General features: G+C 49.5%; 1 protein-coding gene across 2 annotated transcripts in view; it reads right to left on the minus strand.

Annotated features, from left to right (window-relative positions):
• Window positions 1-599: 599 nt before the first annotated feature.
• Window positions 600-22,255, minus strand: part of LOC133750852 (group 10 secretory phospholipase A2-like) — a 34,153-nt gene continuing 12,497 nt past the window's right edge. For both annotated transcript variants that reach the window (XM_062180563.1, XM_062180564.1), the window contains 5 exons: window positions 20,074-20,150; window positions 19,879-19,971; window positions 17,393-17,543; window positions 16,340-16,446; window positions 600-904 (listed from right to left, as the gene is read on the minus strand). In XM_062180563.1, coding sequence (XP_062036547.1) covers window positions 762-904; window positions 16,340-16,446; window positions 17,393-17,543; window positions 19,879-19,971; window positions 20,074-20,150 — 571 coding nt within the window. In that variant the 3' untranslated portion in view covers window positions 600-761. The remainder of the gene's footprint in view (window positions 905-16,339; window positions 16,447-17,392; window positions 17,544-19,878; window positions 19,972-20,073; window positions 20,151-22,255) is intronic.

Here is a 22,255-nt window from a genome sequence, read left to right on the forward strand (position 1 = left end):
CACCGCAGCCACTGACAAACACGGGAAGTGCCACCAGTTCCCACAAGGCAGCAGTGTAGAAACGGTAGCCAATACAACCTTTTGAAATGACTTTTCCAATGATCTTTTTTAATGACATGAAGAAAAGAGTAGGAAAATCACACGGTGTAGTGTCCACTGCCTGTAAACTCTGGAAAACTCAGGTGCTAACGGTGATTATTCCAGACTGGGGGAACTGGAATGATTTCTCCCCCTGCTCCTATTCCTCTGTATTTTCCTTGGTCATAAAAGCAATGAGCCTGTGCCACTTTTGTAATCAGGAAGTTCACTTTAGCCATTACAGGTGGGGGGGGAGGGGCGGGGAATACCCTTTCTGACACTAACAGTGCCTAGACTTGAACATCACACAGGTGGCCAAGGTGTGGCCATCTTCTTTATGGCTGCGTCCCAGAACCTAGAACACAGCCAAGCACATAGTAGGTGTTTATTCCTACTTGACCACTGGTCATCTGTAGCGGACAAAAACCACCCTTTCATAAAGGTGTCAACAACCAACAACGGTACCAACCTCAGCACAGTGGTTTTGTGAAACAGGCACAGGACTTTTGACCTTCCCCCGATGAATCCAGGCTCGGGCGGGGTTCCAGGATGGGGAGAGAAAGCAAACAGCAGGGCTGCCGCTTTATCTCGTGGCCCCAGTCGCCTCCAGGAAAGAACGGAATGCTGCTGTTCCTGGTGAAAAGGACCTTTATTTCCTGTGCAAGCGAACACGTCCAGTCCGGCTAGTCACACTTGGGCGAGTCCTGCTCACACAAGAACTGGGGGTAGAAGAGGTACTTTAAGTTGTACTCATTTTGGGCAAAGCAGTGGGCAATCTCCTGGTCACACTTGCACACGAGTTCCTGGCATTTGTCCTCTGTGGGTCCTGGAAGAAGAGGGAAACTGAGGTTAGAGCAGGGACCTGCACGCTTGCAGGGAAACACCCAGGGAAGCCAACAAAGCTGGAGACAGGAAGGGTCAGAAATGGCATGTGGGGCACTGGACAGTTCCCGCACATGGCCCTCAGCAGGCAGGTGGTGTCAGGCCCACTTCACAGGAAGGATGTTGAAGTTCCACATGGCAGGTCCAACATCCGAGCCCCCTGTGGCTTCTCCACATCAGTGCTAACACTGGTCCATCTGGGGACTCACGTGGTAACACAGCAGGTGCCAGCAAGCCTTGCTGACCAGGTTTGGGACGACTGCTCTGCTGCGTCCTTGCTCTGTGAGCCCCAGGCCTCATCTGAAGTGGATGCACTCTCACTTAGCGCCATTATTGGGTAGCCTGGCTGAGAAGTGTCCCGACACGGGGTGTGGCACGGGCTGGGAGTACTTGGTGCATTTGGCTCTCGCCTGCGTGTCTCTGCCTCCTTTCTCCAAGTCTCTTGCAGATGCTCCTTCAAGAAAAAGAGCTTCCTTTAGGTGACAGTCTTGTGCTGCTTCTCATCCCTCCATCCAAGGTAAGTCTCCTCACTTGGGAATTCCACTACTAAAGACTCCCTGACTGGAGACACAGACTCAAAGACCATAGTAGTGGGGGATTTCAGTACCCCACTTCCAGCAATGGACAGATCAGCCAGACAGAAAATCAGCAAGGAAACAGCAGAGTTAATCAACACTACAGACCAGATGGACCTAACAGATTACTACAGAACTTCCCATCCTGCAGTCTAGGAATACAAATTCTTCTCACTAGTGCATGAAACATTCTGTAGGACAGACCACACGCCACACCATAAAGCAAGTCTCAGCAAATGCAAAAAAATTGAAATCATACCATGCATTTTCTTGGATCACAATGCAATGAAGCTGGAAATCAGCATCTGAGGAATCTCTAGAGCCTATGCAAACACCTGGAGACTGAACAACATGCTCCTGAATGAACAGTGGGTTATAGGAGAAATCGAAAAACTTCTGGAAACAAATAAAGATGACAAATCAAAACTTATGGGGTACAGCAAAAACAGTCTTGAAAGTTTATAGCAATTGGTGCCGACATCAAGAAATTGGAAAGGCACCAAATAAGTGAGCTATCAATGCATCTCAAGGATCTAGAAAAACAACAGCAAACGAAACCCAAAACTAGTAGGAGAAAAGAAATCATTAAAATTAGAGAAGAAATCAACAAAATTGAATTAAAAAACAATACAAAAGATCAGTAAAACAAAAAGCTGGTTTTTTGAAAAAAATAAACAAAATTGACAAACTAACTAACCAAGAAAATTGGCCCAACTAACTAAGAAAATGAGAAGACCCAAATCAATAAAATTAGATATGAAAAAGGAAATGTAACAACAGACACCATAGCAATAAAAAGAATCATCAGAAATTACTACAAAGAACTGTATGCCAACAAACTAGGAAACCTAGAAGAAATGGATAGATTCCTGGACACATACAACTACCTAAATTGATCCATGAAGCCATAGAAAACCTAAACAACTCCATTACCAAGACAGAAACTGAATCAGTAATAAAGACCCTCCCAACAAAGAAAAGCCCAGGAACAGATAGCATCAGTGCTGAATTCTATCAGACATTTAAAGAACTAACTCCACTTCTTCTCAAGTTATTCAAAACCATTGAAAGGGAAAGAATCCTCTCTGATTCTTTCTGTGAAGCCAGCATCACCTTAATTCCTAAACCTGAAGAAGGTACAACAGCAAAAAAGAACTGCACAAAAATCCTCAACAACATTCTGGCCAATCGAATCCAACAACACATCAGAAAGATCATTGGCCCGAACCAACTGGGATTTATCTTCGGTATGCTAGGATGGTTCAACATTTGCAAATCAATCAATGCGATATATCAGGTCAACAAATTGAGGAACAAAAGCCATATGATTATCTCAATAGATGCAGAGAAAGCCTTTGATAAACTACAATACCCCTTTCATGATGAAAACTCTAAGCAAATTGTTTATAGAAGGAATATTCCTCAACACAATTAAGGCAATGTATGACCAACCCACGGTCAGCATCCTACTGAATGGGGGAAAGCTGGAAGCATTCCCACTGATATCCAGAACCAGACAAGTATGCCCACTCTCACCATTGCTATTCAATATAGTCCTGGAATATAGCCATTAGGCAAGAAAAAGAAATCAAAGGGATTCAAGTTGAGAACTAGGAAGTCCAACTATCCCTATTTGCAGATGACATGATTCTATATATAGGGGATACAAGAGACTATTGGAACTCATAGAAGAGTTTGGTAAAGTAGCAGCATATAAAATCAATACACAGGCCAGCGCCACAGCTTAATAGGTTAATCCTCCACCTGCAGCGCCAGCACCCCGGGTTCTAGTCCTGGTTGGGGCACCGGATTCTGTCCCAGTTGCTCCTCTTACAGTCCAGCTCTCTGCTGTGGCCCAGGAGGGCAGTGGAAGATGGCCCAAGTCCTTAGGCCCTGTATCCGCATGGGAGACCAGGAGAGGCACCTGGCTCCTAGCTTTGGATCAGTGCGGTGCACCAGAAGCAGTGGCCATTGGGGAGTGAACCAACAGAAAAGGAAGACCTTTCTCTCTATCTCTCTCTCTGTCCACTCTGCCTGTCAAAAAAAAGATCAATACACAAAAATCAATAGCCTTTATATGCACTGACAATGCCAAGGCTGAAAAAGAACTTCTAAGATTGATCCCATTCACAATAGTTACAAAAAGAATCAAATACCTTGTAATAAATTTAACCAAGAAAGTCAAAGATCTCTACAATGAGAATTACAAAACATTAAAGAAAGAAACAGAAGAAGATACAAAAAAATGGAAAAATCTTCCATGTTCATGGATTGGAAGAATCGATATCATCAAAATGTTCATTCTTCTGAAAGCAATTTACAGATTCAATGTTATACCAATCAAAATACCAAAGACATTCTCAGACCTAGAGAAAACAATGCTGAAATGCTTATGGAAACACAGGAGACCTCGAATAGCTACAGCAATCTTATACAACAAAAACAAAGCTGGAGACATCACAAAACCAGATTTCAAGACATATTACAAGGCAGTTATAATCAAAACAGCCTGGTACTGGTACAAAAACAGATGGATAGACCAATGGAACAGAATAGAAATGCCAGACGTCAATCCAAGCATCTACAACCAACTAATAATTGACAAAGGAGCTAAAACCAATCCCTGGAGCAAGGACAGTCTCTTCAACAAATAGTGCTGGGAAAATTGGATTTCCACTGTAGGAGTATGAAGCAGGACCCCTACCTTACACCTTACAAGAAAATCCAGTGGATTAAAGACCTAAATCTATGACCTGACACCATCAAATTACTAGAGAACATTAGGGAAACCCTGTAAGACATTGGCACAGGCAAAGAGTTCTTGGAAAAGACCCCAGAGGCACAGACAATCAAAGCCAAGATAAACAAATGGGATTGCATCAAATTAGAAGCTTCTGTACTGCAAAAGAAACACTCAGGAGAGTGAAGAGGCAACCCACAGAATGGGAGAAATTATTTGCAAAACATGAAACTGATAAAGGATTAATAACCAGAATATATAAAGAGATCAAACTCCACAAAAACAAAGCAAACAACCCAGTTAAGAAATGGGCCAAGGGGCCGGCACTGTGCCATAGTGGGTGAAGCTGCTGCCTGCAGTGCTGGCATCCTATGTGGGCGCCAGTTCAGGTCCCGGCTGTTCCACTTCCAGTCCGGCTCTCTGCTGTGGCCTGGGAAAGCAGTGCAGCATGGCCCAGGTCCTTGGGTCCCTGCACCCACGTGGGAGACCTGGGGGAGGCTCCTGGCTTTGGATCGGCACTGCTCCGGCTGTTGCAGCCAGTTGGGGAGTGGACCAGTGGATGGAGGACCAATCTCTCTCTCTCTCTCTCTCTCTCTCTCTCTCTCTCTCTCTGCCTCTCTTTCTCTGTGTAGCTCTGACTTTCAAATAAATAAGTAAATCTTTAAAAATAAAAAAGAAATGGGCCAAGGACTTAAACAGACATTTTTCAAAAGAGGAAATCCAAATGGCCAACAGACACATGAAAAAATGTTCAGGATCACTAGCTGTCAGAGAAATGCAAGTCAAACCACAATTAAGTTTCATCTCACCCCAGTAAGAATTGCTTTCATATAGAAATTAACAAACAACAAATTCTGGTGAGGATATGGGGGAAAATATACCCTAATCTGCTGTTGGTGGGAATGTAAACTGGTGGTAAAACCACTATGGAAGACAGTATGTAGATACTTCAAAGCCATCCCACTCCTGGGAATTTACCCAAGGGAAATGAAATCAGTAAATAAGAGTTTTCTGTACCCTATGTTTATTGCAACTCAATTCATAATACCTAAGACATGGAATCAACCCAAATACCCGTCATCTGAAGACTGGATAAAGAAATTATGGGATATGTACTCTATGGAATACCACACAGTGGTAAAAAAAAAAATGAAATCCAGTCATTTACAACAAAATGGATGAATCTGGAAAACATCATACTGAGTGAAATAAGCCAGTCTCAAAGGGACAAATAGTATGTTCTCCCTGATCTGTGATAGCTAACACAGCACCTAAAAGGAAATCTGCAGAAGTGAAACTGACACTGGAGAAACAAGGACTTGAGCAGTCCCTGTCTTGACTTTGGAGGAACAGGTTTTTTTTTTTTTTTTTTTTTTTTTTTCTTAATGGAGAATGGGAATGGGAATGGGAGAGGAAGGAGGCAGCAGGGTGGGAGTGGAGGTGGGAGGGCGGGTATGGTGGGAAGAATCACTATATTCCTAAAGTTGTAGTTGTGAAATTTGTATTCATTAAACTAAAGGTTTCTTTGTGGGGTGGGGGGGACGACTCCCTAATTGGGCTTGGAATGATTTTGCAGTCTTCAAGTCACATAGAAATCTCACCTAGAAGATGTATAATGCCTTAAACAGCCATGGATGCATCCCTTAACCATGTCACCACTGCCTTCTGGTGTGGGCATTTAGTTCTTCACATTAAAAAAAAAAAATCCCCACCATTCAGTCCTTCCAAGTCCCTTCAAGAGGCACAGTGAGGAAGCAGGAGCTCTGCAGTCAGCCAGCTCCGAGCCTTTAGAAACAGCAGGTGCAGCTGCCACTTGTGATGCCGCCAGCCCATACCTGTGCAGTTTGGGTATCCGCTACTCCGCCTCCAGTCTAGCTCCCTGCTGACGCGCTTGGGAAACCGGCAGAAGATGGTCCAAGTGCTTGGGCCTCAGCCACCTATGTGGGAGACCCGGATGGACTTCTGGGCTCTTGGCTTCAGCCTGGCCCAATCTTGGCTTGTGGCCATTTAGGGAGTGAAGCAGTGGATGGAATCTCTCTCTCTCTCTCTCTCTCTCTCTCTCTACCTTTCACATATATACATCTTTAAAAAAAAAAAAAAAGGACATCACTTCATCCGTCCTGGACTCAGTTTCCTCAAGACCACTATGGGGATAACAACAGAACCTACCTAAGGGCTGCTGGGAGAATCAGAGGGCCAGATCAGTAAAATGCAGGGCACAGAGTTGGGACGAAGGAAGTGGAAACTCCCTCCAACTGCCAGCTGATCTCTGCACACGTTCTTGAAGACCCGAGGGAGAGGAGGCCCAGAGTGGAACAGTTCACTGGCTTCTTCATAGAGAACATGGCCAGAGCGCTCGCTGGGACAGGTGAGGCTGTCAGTGTAGGCAGAGGGCCTGAGACCCTTGGGGGACCACCTGTCCAGGCCCGCACAAGGACTGATGAAAGGAACTTAGGTGTGTGATTACATGCGGCTTCCCACATTGGCTCAGGATCTGGCAGTTTTATTTTTTAAATATATATCTTTTAATAAAAATTTATACTTGAAAAACAGAAAGAGAGAGATCAATCTTCCATCTGCTGATTTACTTCCCAAATGGCCACAATGTCCAGGAATGGGCCAGGCCAAAGTCAGGAGCCAGGAACTTCTTCTTGGTCTCCTTTATGGGTGCAGGGTCACAAGCCCTTGGACCATCTTCCACTGCTTTCCCAGGCACATTAGCAGGGAGCTGGATAGCAAGTGGAGCAGCCAGGACTATATGGGATGTCAGCACTGTAGGCAGGGCTTTACTTGTTATACCACAATGCAGTCCCCAAGAGCTGACAGTTTCAAGAGTTCTATTTTCTTTTTCTTTTTAGGATTTATTTCATTTATTTGAAAGGGAGAGTTACAGAGAGATAGAGACAGAGATCTGCCATCTGCTGGCTCACTCCCCAGATGGCTACAACAGCCAGGGCTGGGCCAAACAGAAGCCAGGAGCTTCTCCTGGGTCTCCCACAGGGGTGCAGAAGTGCCATCTTGCACTGCCTTCCCAGCTGCATCAGCAGGGAGTTGCACTGGGAGTGGAACTGCCGGGACTCAAACTGGCATCCATGTGGGATGCAGTGCCATACGCGGTGGCTTTACCTGCTGTGCCACGACACTGACCCACGAGTCCTGTTTTAGATAACCTCCCTCTAGGCAGTGTGATGGCTCAGGTAATTGGGCTCCTGACACCTGCGTGACAGACCTGGATCCAGTTCCTTCCTGCTCTTGATTTCAGCCTGGCCCAGACCCAGCCACTGTGGGCAGCTGGGGAGTGAACCAGTAGATGGGCACTCGCTGTCTGCTTGCCTCTCTGCCTCTCAGATAACTTTAAAAATTCAAATACCCTCCTTTTAAAATAATGTGTTATTAAATAAATTTAGTTATACTAACATATTCATTCACATTAAATTCCATCAATGTCATAAATAGAAAATCAAAATATTGAACATCAAATATAAGGATCCAATTGAAAAAGAAACCTAAGCGTGAATGTCAATAGCAAAAACCCATGAAGATAAAGAAGTGTCATATCAAAGTCTAGTTACATGCTTGAAGTCCGTGTGTAACTCCAAGTTGGGGCTTGTTGTTTAGAGAGGCTAAGGGGGCCGCCACCTGTAGTGTCACCACCCATGAGTGCCAGTTCGAGTCCCAGCTGCTCCACTTCCAATCCAGCTCTCTGCTATGGCCTAGGAAAGCAGTGGAAGATGGCCCAAGGGCTTGTGACCCTGCACCCAAGTCCTTGGGCCCCAGGAGCTCCTGACGCCTAGCTGTTGCCCCTATCTGGGGAGTGAAGCAGTGGATGGATGACCAACCTCCTCCCCATCTCTCTCTGCCTCTCTGTAACTCTGCCTTTCAAATAAATAAATCTTTAAAAAGAGAGAGAGAGAGAGAGGTTAGGGAGTGTAAGAGGTCTAACCCCTCTAACAGACTATCATAGTTTATATGGAAGAGAAAAATAAGAGGTACCAAACATGTTGCTATGTTCTTTAAAATTCTGCATGTCAAACAGAAGGTAGAAAAATACCAGAAGCTTAGTGAAGGGCTGTGTGGCGTCTGTGGGATTCTGGCTCTTGCACCTGTATACTTTGTAATTTCAAGCTTTGCCACTAGATGATACTTTCATCATGGAAGAATTGATCTTATTAACAAAACTTGCAGAGTAACCACCCCGAGAATGTAATGTGCAGGGGTAGGTGTTCGACACAGTGGTTAGGATGCCACTTGGGATTGCCGACATCCCACATTGGAGTGCGTAGGTTCCACTCTGGGCTCCACTTCCGATGGCAGCTTCCTGCAGACGCACACTCTGGGGGGCAGCAGGTGTTGGCTCGAGTACCTGGTTCCTGCCACCCACCTGGAGACCTAGACGGAGTTCTGGCTCCCAGCTCCAGCCTGGCCCAGCCTGACTGGTGCAGTCATGTGGGAAACCACAGATGGGAGCTCTCTTTCTGCCTTTCAAATGAAATAACTAAATAAATATTCTTTGAACAAACAATTAATGTACAGTGTGTTTGAGCTAAACAGTCAGTGGAAGCTCCTAAAGGAAGTGACTTGTGAGACTTTTGGTTGCCTTCTTTCCTCCTAATCTTTATTAGGCCCCCCCCCCATTCTCTCCCTCCCTACCCCCTACAAATAAGCATAATCTATACTTGATCTTAGCCAAAAGGCGAGAAGCGATATAATTTACACTTTTTAAATGTAAATTATACATTAATTAAATTATACATACAAATGCCCCTTCACATAGTTCTCTAATCCCCCTTTCAGCTGTCCACCCCAGCCCCAGCCCTTCTTCCATGTCAGTTCTAGCAAAGCCTCAAATAAACCATTTGCCTCAACTATTTAGGACCCTATGATACAAAAAGCCTCACAGAAATGCACACAACTCTGTGAGCACCCGTGGTCTTTGCAGCCATGTGTAGCAGCTGAGCAGGAAGTGGACAGAGTAAAGCACATTCATATCGTGGACCCAACGGACTCAACCAAGGGGCACTCGCCAAGGTCTGCAGACATTTCTGCTTGTCACAGCAGGGTGAGGAGGTGCCACGGGCATCAGGTTCGTAGAGGCTAGCAGAGTCCAGGAGGTCTTCCCACAAGCAAGAATAATCTGGCCCAAGAAGCCAATGGTGTCAAGGCTGAAAACACCTGCCAACAAGTTCTTAGCTAACAAGCATTAAAAGAACGGGGGCCACGTACACATGCCACGAAGTCCAAGACACGGTGGTAAGTGGAAAAATAAAAAAGAAACAAAGAAAATAGAGGCGGCTGTAATCTCAACAGAAGTGTGTGTAGGGGCTGGCGCTGTGGTGTAGCGGGTAAAGTCTCTGCCTGCAGTGCTGGCATCCATATAGGCACTGGTTTGAGTCCCAGCTCCTCCATTTCTGATCCAGCTCTCTGCTATGGCCTGGGAAATCAGTAGAAGATGGCCCAAGTCCTCGGGTCCCTGCACCCATGTAGGTGACCTGGAGGAGTCTCCTAACTTTGAATGGGTACAGCTCTGGCCATTGTGGCCAACTGGGGAGTGAAGCAGCAGAGGAAGACCTCTCTCTCTCTCTCCCTCTTTCTCTCTCTCCCTCTCTTTCTCTCTCTCCTCTCTCTTTCTGTGCAACTCTTTCAAATAAATAAATAAATCTTTTTAAAAAAATGCAATACTGCCTTCATGCTCCATGGCCTAAGGAACCCAACAGAATCCCATTGTTCAAGAAGAAACACTGGGGGTGGGCGGTTGTGGCACAGCAGGTTAACCTGCTACCCAGAATGTCCACTCCCATATCAGGGGGCTGGTTGGAGTCCCAGCTACCCATTGTCAATTCATCTCCCTACTTCTGCATCCAAGGAGGCAGCAGTTTCAAGAGTTTAGGCCCTGCCTCCCATGTGGGAGACCCAGATGCAATTTGGGTCTCCTGGCTTTGGCCTGCCCTGGCTGTTGCAGGCATCTCGGAAGTGAACCAGCAGATGGAAACTCGATCTTTCCCTCTATTTCTCTCTCTGCTGCTCTTTCAAATATATGAAAATAAATGAATAAACATTTTTAAAAATCCAAAGAATCACAATGTGAAAGAAAAAATAGCCACCACGGGTTAAGCTTACAATTAAGGCCTGACAGTAAATATTATTATAGCCTCAAAAAAATTAATGTATTTGTCAGGTCCATAAATGGAAAATGGGCAAAACCTGTAAACAAACAACCAAGTTCAGAATATCCCCAAACAGAATAAGAGGATATTTTTAGCGAAAAAATGCATAATAGATACTTTGGTTCTTTCTGCTGGGTTCAGGAAGGATGGTTCTGTAAACAGGCATGGACTCCACCAGCACACACGGCAATAATCGCGCCACAAACATTTGCACGTGAGTAAGAGCAAGCAGAACAGGCTGACTGAAGGGAAAACAGATCTTCAGCAGGCATCCCAATCAGGCCTCACTTCGCCTCCTCCTCTCTGCCCATACTAGAAGGCTAGAAGGCGGCAGTTTAAGGACGAGCTACTTCCTCTCCTATGGGCTTCAGTTTCCCCAACTATAAATGATATGTTTGAAATACGTAACATCAAGAGATTTTCAGACCTCAAGATAGAGATTATGTCTCCACATTAACTCGGCTTTGCTCTTATGCCAACTCCTAATGCCCAGTGGGGGAACATGGCCCAAGATCCACGTCCTCCAAGGGGGCAGACATCCGGGACCTAGGGTGAAGAGGCTGTTTGCTATGCCCACATCCCTTATCAAAGGGCCTGGGTCTGTGTCTTGGCTCTGCTTCCAATTCCAGCTTCTCGCTGACACACCCCCTGGGAGGCAGCAGGTGATGGCTCAGGTACTCAGGTCTCTGCCTTCCTTGTGGGAAACTTGGATTGGGATCTGGGCTCCTGGCTTTGGCCTGGCTTGGCCCTGGCTATTGCAGGCATTTTTAGGTGAACCGGAAGATAAAAGATCTCTCTCTCTCTGCCTTTCAATTAAAAAAAAAAAAATGAAGTGGGACTCCTTATCTCACTCTACAAATTAAAATTAGTACAAAATGGATCAATTACCTAAATGTAAGTTAAAACTATAAAACCGTTAGGAGAAAACAAAGGGAAAACTTTGATGACCTTGGATTTGGCAACAGATTCGTAGGACAACAAAAACACGAGCCACAAAAGGCAAAACAGGTAAGTTGGTCTTCATCACAACTGAAAATATTCATGCACCAATTCATTAGCAATAAAATTAGGACAGCCTACAGAAGTCAAGAAAACATTTGCAGATCACAGATCAAAGTTCCAACATCCAAAATGCAGAGACAACTCTGACAACTCAACAACAAAAAGACAAAAGTGCAATTATAAAGGGACAGAGGGGCAGCAGGCATGTGGCCTGATAGCTAAGACGTCCGCATCCCACACTGGGGGACCTGGGTTTGATTTCTGGCTCTGGCCTCTGATTCCAGCTCCCTGCTAATGCAGACCCTGGGAGGCCGCATGATGGCTCAAGTTACTGGGTTCTGCTACCTACATAGGAGACCTGGATGGAGTTCCTGGCTCTCAGCTCTGGCCCTAGCTCTACCCCAGCAATTGCAGGCATTTGGCCAGTGAACTAGTGGATGGGAATTTGTTTCTCTCTCTCTCCCTATTTCTCTGCCTCCCAAATAAACACTTTAAAAGATGGACAAAGGATATGAATAGAAATTTCTCCAAAGATACAAAAGTGGCTAATTCGCACATAAAACATGCTCAACATCATTAGTGATGAGGGAAAAGCAAATCAAACGACACAACGAGATCCTGCTTCACATCCACCAAGAAAAAAAAATACTAGACAACAGCAGCGCTGAGAACCTGGATCCCTCACGTGTGCTGGAGGCATTGTACAACGTGGTAAAGCAGCCGGAGGTTCTTCAGAAAGTAACGCAGAATGGCCCTGTGACTCAGCCATTCTCCTCCTGGGCATACATTCCACAGAACTGAAAACAGGGACTCACACAAACACTTGCTCATGAGTGTATGTAGCAGCACTGTTCACAACAGCCAGGAGCTGGAAACAACGCAAATGCCCGTAATTGAATGACGGGATAAACAAAATGTAGCACATTCATCACAGTGGAATATGATTGCCCATCAGAGGGCCAAAGTGCCAAGGCCTGACGCTGAATGAACTGCAGAAACAAGATGCTAAGTGAAAGAAGCCAGACTCAAAGATTCCTATTGTTCCTGATTCTCTGTGAATATCCAGACCAGGTAAATCCTAGCAGATGGAAAGCCAAGGGCCAGGCTGCCAGGTGCTGGAGGGGGTGGGAGAGAGGAAAGGGGACTGTTTGCTCAATGGGGATAGTTCCTCCCTCCTTCCCTCCTTCCCTCCCTCCCTCCTTCCCCCCCTCCCTTCCTCCCTCCCTCTCTTCCTCCCTTCCTCCCTTCCTCGCTTCCTTCCTAGGTTTATTTACTTATTTGGAAGGCAGGGTAAGAGAGAAAGGGAGAGACAGAGATTTCCCACCCAGCTGCAACAGCCGGGCTGGGCCAGGATGAAGCCAGGAGTCAGGAACTGTGTTCCTGCTTCCCTCATGGGTGGTAGGGACTCAAGTACTTGAGCCCATCCCTTGCTGTCTCCCAGATGCAACAGCAGGAAGCTACATGAGAAGTGGAGGCACTCCGATTTGGGATGCAGGTGTCACAAGCAGTGGCTTAACCTCCTCTCCCATAATGCCTGCATACAGGTGGGCGGTTTTTGTTTTGTTTTTTGAGAAAAGGTGATGAAAACCTTTTGATGTTGACTGGATAACATTGTGAATTGACCAACTGGATTGTACACTTAAAATGGCTGATGTTACATTTACTTCCAATTGAAAAAAAAGGGACAGAACCATTTGTCTCGGTCATTTCTAGCTCCTCAATAACTTCAAGTTTCAGGGCCCAAACTCTGCCTTCCCTGAATTCTGCCTGCATTGTTACTTGCTTCTGGGTTTTTTTTTTTTTTTTTTTAATTGATTCAACTTTTTAACTTTTTTGGAAGGAACTACACATAGAAAATATCACCCATCAGAAGATCTCAAAAAGAAATCACCCATTCGTTTCCCAATCACTTTGTTAAAAAACAAAACAAAACAAAAACAATAAAGTTGCTCTGAGCAACACTAAACATTTTCAAGTTTTTATTGTTCTTTTAACTTTAGAAATGGCTGGTTATGTAAAATGGACCCTGGATGTTAGAATGGAGTATGCAACAGTTATCCTCATTAAATACAAGTTGCTTGTGGTGAGACAGAGAGAGACTTTTTAAAAAAGCCAGAATTAAAAGTAGGTATAGCCGGTGCCGTGGCTTATTTGGCTAATCCTCCGCTTGCGGCACCAGCATCCCGGGTTCTAGTCCCAGTTGTGGCACCGGTTCTGTCCCAGTTGCTCCTCTTCCAGTCCAGCTCTCTGCTGTGGCCCAGGAAGGCAGTGGAGGATGGCCCAAGTGCTTGGGTCCTGCACCCGCATGGGAGACCAGGAGAAGCACCTGGCTCCCGGCTTCAGATAGGCTCAGCGCACCGGCCATAGCGGCCATTTGGGGGGTGAACCAACGGAAGGAAGACCTTTCTCTCTGTCTCTCTCTCTCTCACTGTCTAACTCTGCCTGTCTAAAAAAAAAAAAAAAAAAAAAAAAAAGTAGGTAAAGAAGTATTATTGGCTGAAGCTAATAGCCAGAAATCCGCTTCCTCTGTTAAAAGGAACGAACAGGGCTGGCATTTGGCCTCTGGCTCTAGAACCCTGTTTCCTGGGTTTGACACCTGACCCTGCTCCTGACTCCAGCTTCCTGCTATTGAGAGCCCTGGCAGGCAGGGAGGAAGCATTGAAGGCTCAAGTAATTGGGTTCCTGCCTCTCACATGGGAGACCTGGATTGAGCCCCCAGTTCCTGCGTCAGCCTGACCCAGCTGTTGTAGATGTTTGGGGAGTGAACTAGAGGGTGGCAACTCTCATGCTCTCTCTCTCCCTCCCCTCACCCCCCCCATCTTCCTCTGCCTCTATGCCTGAAACTAATTTTTTAAAAAGGAATCAACAGATTTTGAGAGATGTTAAAGCTACAGTAGACCTTCTTCTTCACACAATTAGAAGTAAAAAGATTGGGGCTGGAGCTATGGGTCACTTGGTTAATCCTCTGCCTGTGGTGAGGCATCCCATATGGGTGCCGTGTTCTAGTCCCGGTTGCTCCTCTTCCAGTCCAGCTCTCTGCTGTGGCCCGGGAGGGCAGTGGAGGATGGCCCATGTGCTTGGGCCCCTGCACGCACATGGGAGACCAGGAGGAAGCACCTGGCTCCTGGCTTCGGATTGCCGCAGCGCCGGCTGTGGCGGCTTTTAGAGGGGTGAACCTATGGAGGAAGACCTTTCTCTGTCTATCTCACTGTCTAACTCTATCTGTCAAATAAATAAAATAAAATTATTTAAAAAAAGAAGTAAAAGGATTGAAAGAGATGGCCTTTTTGTTTGGCGGCTCAGAGTTACAGCTATGTCCATGCACTACCCTAAATCCTGTGCTGGGTGGACTCTCAGTGTGTCACCCTCCCTGGAGGGGCTGTGTCTAGTCATTTCTCCAATGACATCTGCTTTGCACGAAGCACCACTGCACTGTCACATCATTTTCTTAGGAGAGAGCCCTTATCTCTGGCCCTGGTTTACAGATTAGAAAACTAGGGCTCAGAGAACTCAGGCTTGCACCAGATCTTACAACTAGAAACGAACCCAGGCAGAATCTGAATCATTGACTGCAATGTCGACCACTAGGCCAGGGTTTGCAAACTCCCATGTTCACCAGGGCAGCACATCAATCACAGCTTGGCTCTTCATTCTGACAAGCAAAGGGCTCACGGCTCCCCTCCTTCCTGAGACATTCAGCCCTTTGGCCAACCTTCTGCTTTCCCAGAAATAGTTCCCTTTCATAACAAAATCAGCAGCACAATGAAATATGGTAACTGACACCTGGCCTCAATGTTAGACAATGGGGCATGGTGGGGACTGCAGCAGATGGAAGGGAGAGGTCAGGCCTATAAGTGGCAGCCCCCTCTCTAGCTCCAGTCAATGGGTTCTCTGGGCCTGGTGCTGTTGGAGCCTCCAACTTTCATTTATTATTTATTAAGATGATGATGGTGGTTGTTAGTTTATTTATTCAAGAAATAGAGAGACAGGTAGAGAAAGACAGACAGGTATAGAGAGTTCCATCTGCCGATCTGCACCTCAAATGCTTGCAATGACCAAGGCTGGGCCAGGTGAAAGCCAGGAGCCAGGGACTCCATCCAGGTCTCCCATGTGGATGGCAGGGGCCCAACCACTTGAGCCATCCCCCACTACCTCCTAGGGTCTGCATTAGCAGGAAGCTCCAATCTGGAGCAGAGCTGCGACTTGAAACCAGGCACTCTGATATGGGAGATGGGTGTCCTGAGCACCATCTTATCCCCTAGGCCAAATGTTGGCCCTTCCTTTATAACTTTCAATTCACAGCTAATTCACAAAGGCATTCTCTTTGTAACAACTGGAAACATATGAAGAACTCAAAGCTGCCTTCTACCATTGCCTCCCTCAATCTGATCCTGTCCCCAGAGCAACCACAGCCATCCTTAGTTTGGAGAGAATCCTTACATACCTTTTTCTGAATTTTCTATGTGCCTATACAGGGCCACAGAAAGCCATATGGCTTCTACTTCTCAAGTTTCTTTTCTTTTTTAAGTACAAGGGGGCTATACTGGCAAAATCATTCTATAGTTAGCTTTTTCTCTCCATATCTTCCTATCCTGGCAGGTGAGTCCACCTTATCTTTCCTGCAGATTGTAGTCATGGGTGTGTTTACCCAGGCCTCTGTGGATGGGCTTGGTTGTTTACACCAGGTGTCATTGCTATCTTTTTTCCTTTTTGTCCAGACAGCAGAGAAAGGGGTTGTTTTGTTTGCCAAGTGCTCTGCATCATTTACGAGAGATGAACCCACAGGGTGGCCTGTGGAGAGCTGAGAGCTGTGGAATGTTATCACAACAAGGGCACACGCCCCTGGGCAGCGCCAGGGTGCTGGGGGATGGCTGGTGTGGGCAGCGCAGAGGACTCACCACACAGGACCTGCTGACCGACACACTCCCAGGGGTAGCGCTCTGTCTTGGGACTACAGCCGGCCTCCTCGGCACGAGCGTAACAGCAGTCATGGCGGTGGCAACACCTATGGGCAGGAGAGGGCAGACCTGTAAGTGGGTGCAGGCAGGGCGCCCTCGTGGCCACCTTCCCTTGCTGGGACTATGGGTGAGTGAAGATTATCCCCGTCTGGGAGAGAACACCACTGGTCCCTGCGCGTCCTGCACTGACCCCGTCCCTGGAGTGTTCCTGAGTCCAGTCCCTGCCTGCTTTACTCTGAGTCTCTGAGCTCTAACCCTGGGGCCTCCTCTCTGTTCCCAGAGGGCACCAGGCCCTGCCCCCACTGGCCCTGACATTGCCCAGGTTGTGCCCTCTGCCTGGGATGACCCCCTCCACTCTTCATCCTTTCGGACCAGCCCAACCACCAACCCACACCCCAGGATCTCAGCCCGGCCTCCTGCTGTCTCACTCGGCTGTGGCTGTGCCCTTGTTATGCCCTCCCATAAACACACCTCCTTCTCTTCACTGCACTCGTTAAAAACCCTGCTCCTGTCTGCAGCCATGGTGTCTCCAGCCCTGCCCAGGCCCTGACATGTCATCAGGCCTCAGTAAACTTCCCCTCAACAATTCCATGAGGAGTTCCCCCAGTTGTCCCTATGCCTGTCAATCATCCACTCATCCTCCCATTCATTCATCCCCTGGCATTCTCTCCATCCACCCATCAGCCTCACTCGTGGAGCTCCTGCCCTGCCTTCTGGAAGGTAGGGAGACACACAGGTGGCCAGATACGTGCACAGTGAGGTGCGGGGTAAGCAGAGGGGACCTGGGAGCCAGGGGATGGGGCAGACCCAGCAAGGCATCTCTAAGTAGGAAAAATCACCAAATTGTGGCGGCGAGCAACCAGAGGCAGGAGCATCCAAGGCCCAGGGGAGAATCAAGGCCTCCGGTGACAATCCCAGCTCCCCATCTGGGTCTTTCCTCAAGGCTTTGACTAGCGAGGACCCTCTAGCCTGGGGGCCCAAATGTGCACTCACCAGTCGACGGCATCGCGGGGTTGGCCGTGGCCACCCAGGCCACAGAAGCAGCCATAGTCGACATAGGCCATGGGGCTTCGGGTGCCGACACAACTCACAGTCCCTGCCAGGTCCAGAATCCCACGCCGGTGCACATGTGACCTCCTGGAGGCTGGGGTGGGGAGGGTGGGGGAAAACAAAGTTCAGAGGTCATAGGACAGGGCCTCCCTGGCCCTAGGGAGGGCACTAATGTGAGAAGGGCCTGGGCATTGCAGCTTCACTCCTGGGTTTGAACCTGCCTCCCTAGCTGTGGACACTCACTATCTTCTCTGGGCCTTGGCTTCTTCACCTGTGAGGTGGGGGATGAGGCGGCCTCAGCTCAGAGTGCAGTGAGGCAAGGCCTGTCAGGCACCTGGCACGTTCTGTTATCGATATCCTCAAGGCAGCCATGAAAGGAGAAATGAACCAGAGGTCACAACAGGTTGTGGGAGGTCCTACCACTGGGCCTTTGCACAGACTGGTGCTGCTCCTTGGTAGGCCCTGCCAGCCAAGCCCCCACACCTGGCACAACCCGACTGTAAGCCGTGTATCAAATGTTCATCCCGCTGCCTATGCAGGAACCGGGCATAAGATCGCTAGCTAGCATCCTTGTCACCGAGGAGGGCTCCTCTGTGGGGCTTCCCAGTCCCTGGGCCCACCCTGGGACCCTCCTTCCCCTCCAGACACTGACCTGGAGATGGTTGAATCTCCTCCTCTTCACTGCCCACACATAGCTTCCTCCCAGACGGGGAACTCCTTAGGCTGTACCCATCCATGTCCCCATGTCCCGACACAGCTCTGATACACAGTAGGGCCCAATCAATGCATCTGACAGGTGAGGAAGAGGAGGCCAGCTGTGGGGAAACTGACCCCCACACTCACACAGCCAGCAAGAATCTGAGCTCAGCCTGCAATACCAGCTTCTGGCTTGCAAAGCGCTGCTCCTTCCTCCTGGCCCTGGAGCAGCAGGGGAGGGAGGCTGCCAGGGTGCCAGGCCTAGGGGCATTGGCAGCAGAGCAGAGACTCGGGCCCAGGGTGGCCTGTTTGTGGGGAGGTGCTGGACAGAGAGCCAGTGCGCTGGGGGCCGAGCATGCGATCTGTACCTAGAGCGTGTGTCCCTTGCTCAGACTGTGGTGAGAAATCCAGACCAAGTTTAACTCCTGTTTGTTTCTTTCACATGAGGAACCAGGAGCAGCTTCACAGTGGGAGATGGAGATGAATCCATAGGAAGCAAGTGTCCTCACTCTTGTCCTCACTCTTCCAGCAGCCTCACCCTTCCCTCCAACCTTCCATGGCTCCCGTGGAGTGTGGCTAAAGCTCAGGGGTCTCACTGTACCCCAAGGCCCTGCATGGGTCACCCCCCACTTCAGTGTCCTCTCTGTGCACTGACACTTGTCACACATGCCTTCTGCTGCACGTGCCCTCCCTCCACCCTCCGACAGCTCCCAGCTGCCTCCCCCTGGAATCTGCCTCACCTACCCTGGTGACCCTCACTACCTGTGCTTCTGTCTGCATGTTGGGGGTGGGGGAGGTCTAGTCTGGAAGTCCTGGGGAGCAGGACCCTGGCACAGAGGCAGCAGCTGTGTGGGCAGGTCCTCTGCAGCCACCATTGAACACTAGCACTCTCAGCCCCCCTCCCACAGGGTCCTGGTCCCAACTCCACACAGCAATGCTGTCCCCAGGTGTTCCTCAACCTAGCATGACCACTTTCTGGTATCTCAGAGCCTTTGATCTCTGGAGGGCCCGGGCATGGGGCGGGCACCCAGCCCTGGGTTTGGAACCAAGGAAAACTCCCTTTGTGCCAACATAGGTGGAGCAGGTCATGCTGGGGTCTGTTTGCTCTGTCTGCCCGCATAGCCTCCTCGGGGAGTGCCAGGGCTGCTGTGGGCATCCGATGGCCCCAGGTCTCTGAGTGTGTGTGTGTGGATGCCCACTGGGCACCTGCATGTGCCCTGGGGCCATCTCAGGTGTCCCTGCGCCACGTGAGTTTGGGCTCCTATCAGAGGAATTGGCTGGTCTGCAGCTGGGCTCTGTCTGTGAACCTGTGCAGCAGCTGTGCACCTGAGTGCCCAGGTGAGTCTGGGGGCTGCTCCCTGTGAGGATCACCAAGGGAACTCTCCAGGGGTGGAAGAGGAGGGGACAGCGTGATTCCCCCACCCCTTCTCCCACCCTGTGGCGTCCACCTGGTGATCTTACCTGAGACCCGGGGAGAGGTGACAGGGTCACTGCACAGGACCACAACAGAGGGTGAGGAGGGCTCCGGGGCTGGTGAGGGTTACAGTGGGTGGGGTGGGGTCTGGGGCGGGCTCTGACTCCTTGGAGGAGTGAGTGAAGGGTGGGAGTCTAAACAGGGCTGAGGGACAGGGATCCTGGGTCCCTGGGAAAGATACAGGGGAGGGCAGCAGAAGAGAGAGCTGGGGGCAGTAGGGAGGGCCACGGGAGTCTCGGGAGCCTGGTTTCCCACTCACCCGCTGTGTGTCCCGGCCCAGGTCCCAGTGGTGGCAGCGGCAGCAGCAGCAGCAGCAGCAGCAGCATTGGCAGGCACAGAGGTAGTGGACTGTCTGTGGTGGCAGGTGTGGGACTATCCTGCTGGCTGCTATAGTCACCCAGCCCAGGGCTGACCCCCACCCAGGCCCTGTGCATGGCCCCGCCCCCGGCCTCACCTTCCCATGCTGGGTGGAGCCAGGAAGGGGCGGGCACTTGGGGCTGCTCCAAGCACACAGATCTCAGCCTCTTGGACCTGGGATGAGGTGCTTCAGTCAGGAGTGAGAGTCAGGCTGTGCAATGCCTCCACGGAGCAAAGGAGCACAAAGGTGCTCTGTTGCTGGGACCTGCAACCCCTGGCTGCTCACCTGGACGTCCAAAACAAGCAGAAGACTTGGGCAAAGGGTAGTGCTGAATTTACCTAACAATGTTTTTAGAAAGATTTAATTATGTGAAAGAGTTATATATAGGGGGTAGACTAAATAAAGAGATCTTCCATCCACTGGTTCGCTCCCCAAATGGCCACAATAGCTGCAGGTTGGGCCAGGTAGAAGCCAGGAGTCAGGAGCTTCATCCCGGTCTCACATGGATGGTCAGAGCCCAGGTACTTGGGCTATCATCCATTGCTTTCTCAGGCCATAAGCAGTGAGCTGGGTCAGAACTGGAGCAGTCGGGACTCAAACCGCCATCCATACAGAATGCCTGCGGCTTAACCCACTGCACCATAGCATTGGTCCCAACCTTAACCATTTTCAGTGCAGGAAACTGCTTCTGACACCCTCAAAACTGACTCTCCACAACCTGCCCACCGCCACCACCATCACCACCACCACTATCACCAAGGCAGCCGGAGATTAGCCTGCGATCACACCATGGGTTCTGGTGACAGGCAGGGCTGCAGCCTGCACAGAGAGGCTGGGGCTGCCTGAGCCAGCCCAGCATCCTACACCCTCCTGCCTGTCCAAGGCCCATAAAACTCCTCCACCAAGGGACTGCGCTAAGGACAGTGTAGACAGTGGGCACTCAATATTGACCAGGGATGACAATTATGGTGCACAATATGTGTTCCCTTTTAGCTCTTGGAACAGCGGGTCAATCAGTAACCCACTTCTGTTAGTTTGGCCTCATCACTAATCTGTGTAGCCCTTGAGTGCGCGCTAAGGGCCAGCTCCTCCCTCCTCAGCCATTGTCTGGGGAAGACAGCGGCAGCCAAGGTGATATGGTGTCCGCAGGTGTCTATGGTGAAGATGGCGTTGCCAGCACTGGGTCTGGGGACTTCTCAGCACCTCAGCCCCTTGGTATTCCTTGCAAGGAAAACCCCGGGGCCAGAGAAGATGAGAGCCCAGAGCAGGGAACTGAGGGTCCCCGTCATTTCCTCCTTGCCTCTCTCAGCCTCTGTCTGTGGAAATCCAAGGCCTTGGTCCCCGTGGCTGCGACACTGTGGACTCAGCATCTCTCTGCTGGGGTGTGAGCCCCTCCAGGCAAATCCAGCCTCATTGTCTGGCCCACAGCAGGTCCTCAAGAAAAGCTTTTCTGTATAGGTTATGGATTTGGGGTGGTCCAGGTCTTGGGGCTGCAGAGCCTCAGTGAGCTGTGTCCATTAGGAAATGGGGCTAACTCAGAAGTCGGGGCTCCCCTGGCCTCTTTGCCCATAGCCCTTCCTGCCTAGCATGGTCCCCAGCAAATGGTCAAGTGCACTGGCTCGGTACTGGCTTTGAAACTGAAGCCTGAGGAGAGCGGGTTGCCCATTTGACAGGTGACAAAGCCGAGCTCAGAACAGGGACTGGCCAAGAAAGGAAGGAGGGAGACAGGGCTAACCATGAGGCTCATTCTGTTTTCCATTCAGTCATTCTCTCAGCTCCCAGCAGGGACTCACCCACACCCTCAGGACCAGGTCCTGTGCTGGGCTAGAAGGGGACCGGCCATGCTTTCTCCCTCAAGATGCCCATCTGGGGCTGGAGGGACAGGCTGAGAGCTTGGACAGTGGTGGCTGTGGGTGCCCTGAATCGGGGTGAGTCTCCCCTATGGTCACTGATGGCAGAGTCTGGATCCAGGACTCTCAAATGTGTATATCCAGGGACTGAGGGAGCAACTGGGAGAGCAGAGGAGGAGAGAGAAAGCCACCACAAGGGACCAGCACACAGAGGGCGACTGAGGGTTTGTCTCAACAGGATCTCCCAGGGATCCTTCCAGAAGCATGATCGCCACTTCCTGTCTCCCAGTGCTTGAGGGCTGCCCCCTGGGGAGCCACGTAAGAAGTGAGATCACAATCCTCTTGGCTAGAACCTGAGCTGAGGCCAGAGGATGGGAGCCAGCAAGTAGGAATGCTCCAGTCCCTCCCCAAGCCAGGCCCATGGGGTC

This window comes from Lepus europaeus, chromosome 21 (assembly GCF_033115175.1).
Source record: "Lepus europaeus isolate LE1 chromosome 21, mLepTim1.pri, whole genome shotgun sequence".
Classification (NCBI taxonomy): Eukaryota; Metazoa; Chordata; class Mammalia; order Lagomorpha; family Leporidae; genus Lepus; species Lepus europaeus.